Source organism: Phoenix dactylifera, chromosome 2 (assembly GCF_009389715.1).
Source record: "Phoenix dactylifera cultivar Barhee BC4 chromosome 2, palm_55x_up_171113_PBpolish2nd_filt_p, whole genome shotgun sequence".
Classification (NCBI taxonomy): Eukaryota; Viridiplantae; Streptophyta; class Magnoliopsida; order Arecales; family Arecaceae; genus Phoenix; species Phoenix dactylifera.
In genome coordinates this window covers 7,826,122-7,840,536 of record NC_052393.1, presented here as the reverse complement: position 1 = coordinate 7,840,536, position 14,415 = coordinate 7,826,122, and the positions used below count along the sequence as shown (strand labels likewise).

At 37.6% G+C, this 14,415-nt stretch overlaps 1 protein-coding gene across 2 annotated transcripts in view; it reads right to left on the bottom strand.

The window, feature by feature from the left end:
* Window positions 1-5,022: 5,022 nt before the first annotated feature.
* LOC103710785 overlaps window positions 5,023-14,415 on the bottom strand; it is a 28,003-nt gene continuing 18,610 nt past the window's right edge. The window contains exons 6-8 of one of the 2 annotated variants that reach the window (XM_008796671.3): window positions 6,842-6,934; window positions 6,559-6,765; window positions 5,023-5,650 (exon numbers count right to left, since the gene is read on the bottom strand). In XM_008796671.3, the coding sequence (XP_008794893.2) occupies window positions 5,387-5,650; window positions 6,559-6,765; window positions 6,842-6,934 (564 nt within the window). In that variant the 3' untranslated portion in view covers window positions 5,023-5,386. The remainder of the gene's footprint in view (window positions 5,651-6,558; window positions 6,766-6,841; window positions 6,935-14,415) is intronic. The other variant, XM_039119689.1, reaches the window with a different exon arrangement.

Below are 14,415 nucleotides of genomic sequence, written 5' to 3'. Positions count from 1 at the left end.
GTTTCCTACGGGTGTGCGGCGGTTGGCGCGACCCCCGGCTCGCGATCTCGGGCCGGGGGCGTGACAACTTTTATGGTATCAGAGCATGAATGGATAAATTCTAAGATAAAAAAAAAAAATCTAGACTTGACACGGGTATGTTGAGGTTTAAATCAGAATGTGCAGAGAAAATATGGTGAATGGAATTATTTGAAATTGGTCAGACAAGACGACTTTGATTTGAAGAGTGTTATGACTTAGTTTGGAAGAAGTATAATCTACTCTTGAACTACATGTACGAAAATTTCGTGGACGAAATTTCTTTTAAGGGGTGGAGGATGTGAGATCCCGAAACTGGGCCCGGTCCATTGACCGGCCCAGCCCAAATTTTGGCACGTGAGGGCGTGTGAGAGGGGGGGAGCCATCCCGAAGAAGCCGGCTCCCCCATTCTTTTTAGGGCTCCTCCTCTCTTTGAAGGGATGGGAAGAGGAGCCGCTGCCGGCCAAGAGAGAGGGAGAGAGGGGGGGAGAGAGAGAGAGAGAGAGAGAACCATTAAAAAAAGGTGGGTCTTCTTCGGCACGGGTCTTCCTCTTCCTCCATCGCCGCCGGAGAGGAAGGAAGGCGCCGGATCTTCGTCGGGGCTAAGGTAAGCTTTTTCCTTCTCCTTGCTTGGTGATTAGCCATGGTGGGTGGTGATTTTGAGCCGGCCGATCGCCGGATTTTGGCCCAAAAAGAGATGCTTCGCTTCGGCTAGAGGCGTTAGCGCCGGCGTGCTCGCCGCCGCCAGCCGCAAGGGGTGGTCGGGCTTGCTCCGCCGCCTCCTGCCGCCGTCGGGGCCGGCCACCATGGCCGCCCCGGAGTCCGACCGAGAGGGAAGAAGAAGAAGAAGGGGGGGTCATGGGACCCCCTGTTTCGCCGAAAGAGAGGAAGAGAGTCGGGAGAGAAAAGAAGAAAGAAGAAAGAGAAAAGAAAAGAAAAAGAAAAGAAAAGAAAAGAAAAAGAAAATAAAAGAAAAGAAAAGCAAGAAAAAGAAAAGAAAAAAAAATAAATAAATAAATAAAGGGAAAGGGTGGTTTACGGGTATGAACCCGAATCCGAACCTGAACCTGGGGGGGGCTAGACACTTCTGCAGGGTCGGCCCTGGAAGAATATTAAAATTTAAGTTTTATATATATTGTGATTAATTTTAAAAGAAAATATGATTTTTGGATATTAGGTTCTGCGAGGAATTTGTGAGATTAATTGGATTTGTTGTGGATCGCGTTCAATGTAAGTAATGAACTGCCTTCTCTAGACTCTTCATTTATATAATATTATTTTTGCATCGAATAAATTGTTAATGAATATTATATGTGATTTATGAATTTTACGAGATGATGCTTTGAATGAAAAATGGATATGTGAATTGGAATAATATTTTTCGGACTATTGTTATATTACTTTTTTTTATCGTATATGCATATTTAGATCGAATTATGATATATCTATTATGTTACAAAAGAATTTTGATGTGCATCAGATTTAGAACTCTCAGCCTGGCTATGTTCTGGACCCTGCCAATAGGGGGTTATGCATTGGCAATTCTGGCCCCACCACAGGGTATAAGTGTGGTATTCTGGCCCACTCCGCAGGGTATAAGTGCGGTATTCTGGCCCACTCCGCAGGGTATAAGTGCGGTTCTGTTCTGGCCTAGCCACAGGGTATAAGTGTGGTCGTAGCTAAAGGCTGATGAGATGAATGTGATTTGTTTCGAATCAGATTTATGATTATGTATATAGATATTTGAAAGATACGAATTTTAATGAATTTGTGCTTGAAAAGGAATTGATTATGTTATTATGTTGATTCATCGTAATTTGTATTTATATTTTATGTTAGTATATGAATTGACTAATTAAGGTGTTTATTACTTACTGGGCTGTCTAGCTCATTATACGATTTCTTGTTGTTTTACAGATTCTGAGAACTAACCTATCGGGGATTTAAAATGGGAGAGCGACTAGAAGAACTGAAGCACAAGTTATCCTAGATTAGGCTTTGTTTAAATTGAAGTTTTATCTTTATTGTTCCGCTGCGTATTTAGACTTGTGAAACCCTATGACTTGAGTTAGTCAATGGAATAAGATTGCATTTATTTCAGTTGAATTAATTTAGAATTACATAATTGAGGTGTTTTGGTTTAGATGCCTTGCATGCTCGTGGGGAGAGTTTCCTACGGGTGTGCGGCGGTTGGCGCGGACCCCCGGCTCGCGATCTCGGGCCGGGGGCGTGACAATCAGCAAGGCCCAATCCCTGGGATTGAAAACCTCTGGAGAATTCCTTGTTCAAGTAATCCTTTTCCAGTTCGAGGCTCCCACTCAGAAGTTCTGCAAGCGTTTCAGCCAACTTGATAAATTGTGCAACATTTCCTGCATTGCTTTACTTGCGTGATCAAGGGCATTGTTAAACATAAAGTTTTAGTATGATAGCCAATAAGAAAAACCATATCCCTCCCCACCCAATAAGATTAAACGTCTTCTGTATTTTATGGAAGAAGTCCAGCTCTGACTTGTATCAGGGACTCACCTAAGTTGCTCAGGAATGTCGTTGATGTTTGAGTCCGGCTAATGGCCGTAGAAGAGTCCGGGAATTGGTTCCAACTGATAATGAAGTGGGGAGATGGGATTTCTGTTGAAGGTAGAGACGCATAAATCACTCCATAACGAAAGGCATCAATCAAATGGGTTCATCAACTAGAAGGAACAAGAGATTTCTGACATTTTTGTATTGTGCTGCCTCCATGTTCTTACTAAGAGACCCCCTCAGCAAAGCACGGCCGTGTAGTGCAGCCGATCCCACAACATACGAGGCAAACCAACAAATTGCGCTGGAATGGCCCATCCCACCACAAGTGTGAGGACCAATGCAAGCGTGTGTTTAGTCCCACATCGGTTATTTACTGAATAGATTTTGGATATTTATACAAAATTAAAGAATCCAAATAATAATTTCTGACTAAATATTTTTGGATAAGTTCCTGGGTTGCTATAAATGGCATCAGAGCATATCCGGTTCATAACTTATGTAAACTAGGGAACACTGCAGCACGGATCTATTGGAGTTTATTACAAGTCGATAGTGGTGTTTGTGATTAGATTTGAACCTTTAGCTTGACGAGGATGTCAGGGTTTGAACAAGGAGAGTATGTGAGGATCCGTGCGGACATATGTTTAGTCCCACATCGATTATTCACTGAATAAATTTTAGATATTTATACAAAATCAACAAACTCAAATAATAGTCATTTTTGGCTGTGCTCCACAGCAAGAAACGTTCTTGAAGCTAGCTCCTCGTCTAGGCTGACCGGAGCGGTTGGGAGGCGGAATAGGAGGGAGAGAGGGTGGCGGGTTGATGTGCATTACCGTGGATACCACCAGAAGTTGAGAGGACCTTTTGGATCTTGGAGGTGCCATCTTCCTTCCTGATCCCAAGAGTAGCAGCATTTGCTCCCGCAAGGGGAGGATAGGGGGTGGAGAGACCTCCGATCCGACTGAGAGAGTACTGTGAGGGAGGGAAATGAGTGGCTGACCAACCCTCTTCGCTGGAAAGATCTCCTATGCTGAGCGGCCACCATCAGAGGGTTTTTTCCTCACTCATCGTAGAATGGCCAGAATCTGATTGAACATAAAGAGACGCTTGAAGCCTTCTCCTCCTACTTCAAAGATCTGTTTGCCGAACCTATAGCTGCTCCCGTCGATTCAAATTGGAGCTAGCTTTATTCTCCGTTTTTTCCAGATAATAGCTCCCTCGAGCTTCCTTTCACTCATGAAGAAATTAAAGATGCTGTATTTAGCTTCGAGGGCGATAAAAACCCAGGTCCCGGTGGTTCTATTAAATTATATGGAAAGAAAGCCTGTCATCTATGTACTTTTGCTTGCTATAATACTACCAATTTAGTTGCTTCTTGTTTTCTTCTTCTTTAAAGGTGTTCTATATTGCATCATCAAGCTATTATTAAGCTTCCCTGTGACAGTGAGAATTAATGCTGCTATCTTCTCTTTGCTATGAGCATTTTGTGTTTCAACTGGTTGAAGTGCCTGCTTCTGGGTCTTCACCTGCTTTATATTTTTCTGGGACCACGCCCATTTGTTACCCCGCTCTAGTTGGAGCTTTGCTACTCTTCTAACCACCTTTTTTCTTTCAAAACAAGGCGGGTATTTCTACCCTTTTCTCCTAAGAAACAAAAGATTGAGGTGATTCTCCAAGCATTCTTGGTTTCCTTTGAGTTAACATTTTTGTGTGCATGGTTTCCAATTCAGCTCAGGTTACTAGCATTATCGTTCAGCCCTGCTTTTGCATCAAGGATATATTTGACATATCATTCTATGCTTCAACTTATGGTTGCTGCTTTGCTTTTGGTCGCTCTTCATTTTCATCCCTCCTAAGAAACCACAGTAGTTGTTTTCCAGCCATTATTGTGCAATAAGTTCAATGCTGCATAGAGAAGGTCCTGAAGAGGAGCAGAGGATCTGCACTTCACTAGAAGCGGAGGCACATAAGATACCTCAACCTTGGTAAGTATATGCACTTCACTAGAAGTGGAGGCACATAAGAATCCTCAACCTTCGTAAAGTATAAGATACTGAGGAAGATGAATCCAAGGGCAATGTTTGCCAGTATCTTTCAATCCAGTTATTGTTTGAACAGCACTCTTTTGCTGATCGTTTTGCAAAACTATTGCAAAGGTGCGCGGATGGCATCCAACAAATAATAAATTTGATTTTGGTTGCATATCTTCACGCACAAATACTTCAAGCCCAAAACATATCATTTGATGAAATGAAGAGGCTGGACAAGCTGTATAGGTTTAAGCTTCGACCAGTTCTACCAACGATGGAAGTGCCTTTCCATTCACTGACATATATAACAATGGGCTTATAGGAAAAAGTACATAAATTTAAGTTTGCAAGATGATGATTGAGCATTGTGCTTTAATCAGCAATATTAACAAGTTTTGTTGGCATAGTCCAGCTATGCTTCCTAAAAACATTTATAACAAAAAAGTTTCATGGAGCTTTTTTTTGATATAAATGTAAATGTGTCAATAAATCCAAATATAAACTATATATTTGTTGTACATTTTGCACCAGTGTAATATTATGACAGTTTATCCAAGAAAAAAAAGTAAATATCAAAACAGTAACCACATGGTTAACATCTCTCTCTAAATGTGATGACAGTCGAGGAGGAACTTCTACAATGGGAACAAGTAAATTCCTCACTTAATCAGATCGCCAGATTGAAAAATGGACTAGGCAAATAGCACCTAATAAATGGGAACCAAACTCTTAAACCCAGAAACAAGATGGGCATATATGTAACCAAATAGTGAGCGATCACATTACTACGCGCTTGACAGATGAAATGTCTAAAGACCAGGGATTGACTCAAGATTGTATTTTGCTGATTCTGCGGCTTTATTCTCCTCGCTCTCCTCTGGCTTTGGTTTCTCTATTGCACCCAGGGCCTGCAAGTAGGAGTAGGATGCATTCCGATTGGAAGATGGGCTTGGATTGCTGATTCTGCTTGCAAGGAACCTACGGATGAGACCTCTAAGAAATGGAGCCATGGTGTCCGGTTCATGTTCTAAGTAGTACATGATTCCTCCCGTGCATAAACAAAAAAGAGCCACCTGTCCATTGGCAAGCCATCAGATTAATTTGAATACATGGATAGTAACAGTGTTCTTTGGGAAATCTAACCAATATTTATCATAGAATATTCATTTTTCGATGACCATCACAACTTCATTTTTGATGATATCTATTTGATTTAATTTTAAGAGGCATGAAATTTCAATAAAATTCTACAAGGTAATATCACGAACCACTCCTTTTGCGGTAGACCACTGTAAACTAGAAACATCACATAGTAAGCAAACGATGTTCCTAGGTAGAAAATCCATCCAGACAACAACCACCGCGCAAATTTTGATCAAGAGCAACCAGTGTACAAAGTGTCCTGTATTATGCTAGAAATTTGTCACCCTTGACCCTCCTTTTCCAACAACTATCATAATGAAGGATTAAAAATCATTTCATGCAAGTTATACCCAGGATTTTTTCAACATAAAACATGGGACAGGCATTCCCTTAAGTACACCAGTAACATTTTTGCAAAAGAGGGAGGGAAGGGGGGCTAAGAAATCATTTCTAATTTAGCCTCCAATTATAACCATAACCTCAGCATCACTGGCAGGATCTCGGTCTATTGCATGATAAAAGTGCTAATAGGCTTAGTTGAATCAGACATGGTTGTTGAGTGTTGAGAACAAATGAGATAGGTACACACACAGATAAACTAATTTCAGCTTGATCCAATTATGGTTGTTCAGTTACTACATCCTACTCCAAATGCTAATATTCAAATAAAAATCACAGGGCACAGGCCTCCAGATCAGGCTCAACTCCTAGACAAAGAAATACAGGGTCCAGTTTATTCTCCAGCCTCAGCTAAATTTGACCTGTTTTCATTCTACTAAACTTATGACAGATAAATTATTAGCTAATTAGATATAAGCAAAGGAGAAAAGTTAAATACCTCGGCATTTTTTATATCAGGGAATATGTGGCGATTAACTAAGATATACCACAAAGAATCCCCAGCTCGAGGGAGTACATAGAGGGCCAATTCTCCTCTTCTAGCTTTCTTTTCCAAAAGTACAGAAATAGCAGATATTCCACCAGCAAACCAATATAAAAGTTTGTGATCCTTTGTTGCTACCTTTCGGTGCAAACAGATGACACCCTAGCGTTATCCCAGATGACAATTAGTAAGTGAATGCCATGAATGCTAAGAAAATGCTTGATCGGTAAATAGTTACCTGGAATATTCCAACAAAAGCAGACAAGAATGTTGTTGAGCGAACAGCATCCTGAACAGCACGCCAACAGGTCCATGCAGGAGACTCCAAAAACTAGTGTTTGAATCATTACAGAAATATTTTTTTTTGTCAAGAATTTATATATATTTGAAGAGACAATAATGTAATGCTCAAGATGCAGCAGTGTGGTTTTGAGTTGACAGGTTTATAAATAGACGAACAAATCATGCATAAAGTATTTAAATCCCCTTTCAAAGTCAAGATTGTGATGATATAAAACTAAATAACATGTATAAAGTATTTTTACATTTCATGTAAAAGTATTTATATTCCCTTAGCGAATCAGGATTATGATGATATAAAACTGAATATCATGACACTGCACCATTTCAAACATTCTAGGACTACTCAGGTGTTACGAAAATGTTCTTTTTTGTTAAATCAAATAGATCAAGCACCTTTGAATTTCATTGGTCAATGAACTTCATTAGAAGATTAAAACTGTTTGAACCAAACAATTTGACATCAAGCTGGTCAAACCACTCAAACTGGAACATTAGGTTTTGGAATTCTAGATAGTTGAGGAATTTATGTGGTCTAAGGGGTTACAGTCTGGTCTTGTTTTAGAGATAAATATTCATAGGAATGTATCATCAAATTCATGAAGAAGATATGAACAGAGCTGTTCGGGGACCAAGCCAAAAGAAGCCTGCTCCATGAAGCTTGCTCCATAAAGCCTGCATAGGAAACCATTATAATTCTCATGCATTTATAATTTATTAGGCTTGTAAGTAAGTGCCTAGCTTCTTCATTTGACTTTGTGGTTAGCAGTCTTACGATTACTAGACCAACCGCCTGTGAAAACATTAGTAAGACTTAAACTTGATTTGTTATTAATGTTACATGCCTAAAGTTGAACAGATTCAATCTGGCAGCTCACACTTAAGGAGTTAACTAAATCCTGCTTAAGAAGCAATGGAATGATTTTGCTAGCATTAACTGGCACTGAGGCTTTTCGGCACCACTTGTCTCACAGACTTTAACTTGAACTTGCTATTTTCTGATGAGAACTTCATCCCCTGGTGTTTGGAGTTCTTGTATTATTTCTCTTTTCCCTCCAGAGACACATTAGGGTTGTAAGCACGCACACAGGGTTTCACTTGGCCCCTGGTAATTAAGTCCACATCAACCAAAAACAGAGCATACATTAGGTTTGCTGCAAAGTGGTAACCTAGTTTCCCTTTTGGGCCCACCTGTCATGCATGGGGGACTTTCCTAACTCCAACAATCTCTCTGTTGATTTAAATGCTAACAAAAAATAGTTCTTGATTATGTAATCAATAAACCAAAGGCCATGAATCATGAGCGAAGATTCTTGTGATGTCTTTGGTAGAACTGATTCTTGGCCACCATATCAATAAGGTCATGAATCTTGTGACAGCTTTGGTACTATGATGGTCTTTGTCAGAAAAGAACAAAAACCATACATCACTATTTCTTTAAGCCATTGTGCTAACTAAAAACCTTTATTAGAGCCCTTGAGTCCAGATGGAATTTCAGCAGCCACATAGCTAATTTCAACCAAAAATCTATGTATTTGAAACCACTAGTTCCACAAAACAGTAAAAGCAATTGTAATCCAGAATGGCATAAACCTATTCCATATTGACTTTTCAATACTAATTTTACTACCTTCACATTATGTCTCAAAGACCTTAATTACTTCCAGCAATTTTTTGGCAATCACATATAGCCCACATGCTTGTCAGTGGCCTACTGATGTGGAGATGATCAGGGTTGATTAATTTGCAATACTGTAAGATCTGAAATTTATTCCAGATCAGCAATAATATTAGAAATTTGATCTTGTCCATGATCTTGGGCAATTTCTCAAGCACAGAGAAACATTTAAGGAGAGGATATGAGCAAAACAGCAAATAAGTTCGAAATATAATTCAAAAAAAAACTTACAATAACTAAATCCGAATCTGGTCAAGAGGGTAAACCAAAAATATAATATGTGCAGTCAATAATACCTTTTAACTTTTCTTGAGAATTAAACAAAGAAAAGAAAGTGGCATTCATTCAGTCAAAGAAACTTTTTTATGATAATTTATTAAAAATTCTCATTACATCATACATATATGAATGCCCAAACTGTTGGTTGTAATTTCTAGCTAGCAGCAAAAGCAATGAGTCCATTATTCAACAACCCATCCCTTAAGCTGTACTTTGTTCGACTATGTACCTTCAACTTAAAAGAGCAAACAAGCCATGAGATGGACTTCTCTTCATTTCTTGATGACTAGTGGAACTAATGCCAAATGTTTAGAAGGCACCAGGGAGGATATCACATATGAATGCATTTTGAAGGGACAAGAATGGAAAAAAGGAACTCGGGCACATGATGAAAAAGTTCTTTTATGTATTTTAAATTATTATGTTTGTAGATTAATTACAAGATTGTACACTTTTAAAAAGTACTCATTTATTGGGGTCCCTGTGGGAATAGATGGCACACTTGTAGAAATATTGTCCCCACTATTCCTCACTTTGACAAAACAAACCTTTTTTAAACCAGAAGTTGCACAAGTACCAAAGTGTTCCTCTTCCTCTAACCGTTATTTATATTATCTGGACTTGCCATTCAACAATATTTCATGCATTTCCTTGTTATTTGTATGATGATGGAAAGAAAAATGATCTGTAAGAGTTTTCCCCAAGATTTGAGTATCGATGTACACTGGATCATATTGGTAAGGTAATTGTACAAGTGCTGATGCATTCCTCTTCCTCTAACTGTTATTTACATTAGCAGGACTTGCCATTCTACAATATTTCATTACTTGTTATTTGTATGATGAAGGAAAGAAAACTGATCTGCAAGAGTTTTGGCCGAGGATTTGAGTGTCGATCCATACTGGATGACATTGGTAAGGTACCAATACCGGTACCAGTAAGCCCTCTCTACCAGAGCCGTATCGACATTGGAATTTCACCTCTACTCTGTTTTGCTGGTACTAAGAGGTGCACCATTTCTCAGCATGGCATGGTACCATATCATTAAATACCATACTGATAAAGGGTCGGTAGGGCTGTAAGTGGATTGCATTGACCTGCTTCCTATCTGAAATCATAGTATGCCGTACCGGATCGGACGATACCGGACATACCGTACCATACCGGTTCGGTACCAGTGGCGTACCAACCCTCGGTACGCCAAAAAACTCCGTACCGTACTGATACTATGCTAGTGTGGCACTGGTATGGAGTCCGGTATCGGTACAGCGAACTTTGTCTGGAACCAATCCAAAATTAATCCCGTCCAACACTAACGTAGTTATTTGGATTAGCTTCGATCTGAAAACATTACATTTGGAATATGGATTGGATTTGAATCCTTAAATTTTGAATCTAAATACAAACATCTCAAAACTAGTAAATAGTATGTTTCAAAACCCTCCTTGAATTTAAGAAATTAATATACTTCTCATCAAACGCGTTTTGGGGGGGGGGGAGCCAAGGAAAGGGCGGAGCTAAAATAGAAGGAAAGAACCGAGGATTTTGTGGAGGAAACAACAGGATTTATTTCTTCCGATTTTTTTCAAGTTCTGCCTCAACAAAGGTGAGGTCCTTCCTTTTTATAGACAAAATAACAAGTCAGATTCCAATATAGTTTGGAGTTTGTTGAATTTTTTTGCCAAATGGCAGACATGATATGACACCAAGAAAAGAATTAAAGATTCTTTACATAAAGAAGGAAAAGACTAAAGCAACTTTTGCTTTATAAAAGTAGATTTTTTTTTTGCTGGCAAAGTCTGGCATTTTTTGACAACTTGCTTTTAGGAAAAGTAGATTCTTTTTTTGCTGGCAAAGTTTGGCATTTTTTGATAGCTTGCTTTCAGAAAAACTAGATTATTTTCTTGCTGGCGAAGTCTGGCATCTTTTGATAGCTTGCTTTTCCAGACAAGAAAGTCAGATGAGTCGACCCATTTGGATGAGAGGCATGTCTCAATAGTAAAGATTCCTTTCTTTCAGATTAATCTAACTGAGTTAGCTCTTTGTTTTTCCTTGTCAGGAATAGTTTTAATTGCTCCTTTTTGGGGTCTAGCGGCCAGAACTGTTTGCCACATTTCTTCTGTAGGAGTGGATTGCACATTTCTTTTGGGTCTTGGGATTCTCCTGCCAAGTATATGTACTTGCTACCCTCATCCTTTGGGGTATTTGAAGATGAATGCTTTGATGAAGTAGTCTTCATTAATTGGTCTTCAAAGAACTCTTTCTTGACTTTTTCCAAACATTTGGTCATAATTTCTTCTTCAATAATATTTAGATATTTTCTGGATAGTTTGTCTTATAAACATAAATAAATTATCATTATCAGTCCCAGATTGCTGGGAAGAACCGAGAACTTTTTTCTCTTTATAAAGAGTAAGATTACTCTTAATAGTGGTGGTTATACCATCTAATTTTTCTTTTGGCATTCCAATCCACCATTTATAGAAAGATTTTTTCTTTAGTACAGGAATATTATTCCTGTCAAATCCAGTAGAAAGTGTCCATTTTCATATCCATGAAATTTTGTTTTCTATAAAATAGAATATTGGACACATGGTAGAGCAGATTTGCTCGTCCAGCATTTTATCTATGGTGGGATGATTACGCACCCATTTTTCGAACATGTCTAGTAATTCTTTTGGTAGTATCTTAAGATCAGGACCGAAGATTATCTACCATTGGTTGAAATAGCCTGAAACAGGCTTGAGTAGGACATTTGGATTGACCTGCAAGAACCAAGAATGTTTTCTCATAGAATTTTTATAGAAAAATATATTAGTAAAAGCATTCACATAGTCCCAGTAGGTTGCCGTAACCATGTGATCATATTTTTTAATCAGTTTTGGCTTATTGGGGTCTAGTCCCCACTCTTGTGGCTGAATAATTTTGCTTATAGTACATTTACTATAATTATTCATATTATTATTATGAAAATTGTGATTAATTTTCACAAAACCAGACAGAAGTAATATTTTCTATATGGTCTGTCTGGTTTTTCCTTCTAGTGAAGGGTATCCTTCTTCGTCAAAATATTTTTGACGTATAAACCATGGGTCATCCATATGCTGTATGTCAGTCTGACCCGGGTACATAATTGTTTATTCGCAACTATTTTGCAAAAATGAAGTGTCAATTATACTTTTTTGAAGCACTTCTTTCATCGTCGGTTTCGAGGATGATGTTGATGAAGAAAGATTTTCTCTTACAGCAGATTGTTATTGTTCAACCTCCTTTTGTTGATTAAGGTAGGTTGCAAGATCCACCATTTGTGGAGTCCTTTCCTGTTGCATATGAAACAACAAATTCTTTGTATTCATAGGAAGTGGATTGTCACTGCGTCCCTTGCTTCCTCGGAAAGAATTTCTTTCGCGAGCATACGTTCCTCTTAGAGGAATCATCCTTAAAAAAATTCTCTGATTAGAAAATCAAGAGAATTTTCTTCAATTTTAATATATTCTATATCAAAATCAAAAACAGACAATTTGCTTGCCATCCAGCAAATATTTGCCTGGATACTAAATTTTTTACATCTTTTTGTATGATCTGTTTGACTGCAATGCAATCTATTCTCAGCAAAAATCGTTGATTTAACATATCATTTTGAATTTAGAAATACTTTTTACAATTGAAAACTTTTCTTTTTTAATTGTTGAATACTTCTTCTGAGTGGGATTCCAATTTTCAGAAGTATATCTTACTAAATTCTCTTTATTGAGATCTGAATTTAATTGCTTTAAAATTTCTCCAAAACCAATGTTTGATGCATCAGTTTCAACTATTTTAAACCAATTAGGATATGGCTAATGATAAACAAGGTAAATTTTTCACCTTTGATTTGATTTTCCTTATCTGGTCAGTGTGCTGCTAACTCCACGATGCTGGTATCTTATTTAACCTATTATAGAGAATAGCAGTATCTTCTGCTAGATTTTTATAATACTCAGAAACATAATTCAAATTTCCTAGAAATCTCTGCAGTTGTTTTGTCTAATATTTCGTTTGGAAATTTTGATGCAAATTCAATATTTCTTTCTATAGAAATTATTCTTCCTTTATAATGTCCTAAAAACCTTATTTTGGTTTGGAATAAAGACATTTATTTACCAGATAATACTAATCCATTTTTTTTAGCGGAATTTTAAGCAATTAGATCCGGATGTCAATAAAGAGATTTTAGTAAGATATACTTCTGGAAAATAGAATCCCACTCAGAAGAAGTATTCAACAATTAAAAAAAAAATGTTTTCAATTGTAAAAAGTATTTCTAAATTTTAAAGTGATCTGTTAAATCAACGATTTTTGCTGAGAATAGATTGCACTGCAGTCAAACAAATCATATAAAAAGATGTAAAAAATCTAGTATCCAAGCAAATATTTGCTGGATGGCAAGCACAATTGTCTATTTTTGATTTTGATATAGAATATATTAAAACTGAAGAAAATTCTCTTCCTGATTTTCTAACCAGAGAATTTTTACAAGGATGATTCCTCTAAGAGGAACATATGTTCGAGGAAGAAATTCTTCCTAAGGAAGCAGGGAACGCAGTGGCAATCCACTTCTCATGAATACAATGAATTTGCTGTTTCATATGCAACAGAAAAGGATTCCACAAATGGTGGATCTTGCAACCTACCTTAATCAACAAAAGAAGGTTGAACAACAACAATCTGCTGTAACAGAAAATCTCTCTTCATCAACATCATCCTCGAAACCGACGATGAAAGAAATGCTTCAAGAAAGTATAATTGACGCTTCATTTTTGCAAAATAGTTGCAAACAAATAATTATGTACCTAGGTCAGACTGACATACAACGTATGGATGACCCATGGTTTATACGTCAAAAATATTTTGACGAAAGAAGATACCCTTCACTAGAAGAAAAAACAAGACAAACCACGGAGAAAATATTACTTCTGTCTAGTTCTGTGAAAACTAATCATAATTTCCATAATAATAATATGAATAATCATATTAACTATAGTAAATATACTATAAGCAAAATTATTCAGCCACAAGAGTGGGGACTAGACCCCAATAAGCCAAAATTGATTAAAAAATATGATCACATGGTCACGGCAACCTACTGGGATTATGTGAATGCTGTTACTAATATATTTTTCTATAAAAATTTCAAGAGAAAACACTCTTGGTTCTTGCAGGTCAATCCAGACGTCCTACTCAAGCCTTTTCCAGGCTGGTTCAACCAATGGTGGACAATCTTCGGCCCTGATCTTAAGATACTACCAAAAGAATTACTAGACATGTTCGAAGAATGGGTGGATAATCATCCCACCATAGATAAAATGTTGGACGAGCAAATCTGCTCTAGCATATGTCCAATGTTCTATTTTATAGAAAACAAAATTACATGAATATGGAAATGAAAACTTTCTACTGGATTTGACAGGAATAATATTCTTGTACTAAAGAGAAATTCTCTCTATAAATGGTGAATTGGAATGCCAAAAAAAAAAAATAGATGGTATAACCACCACTATAAAGAGTAATTTTAC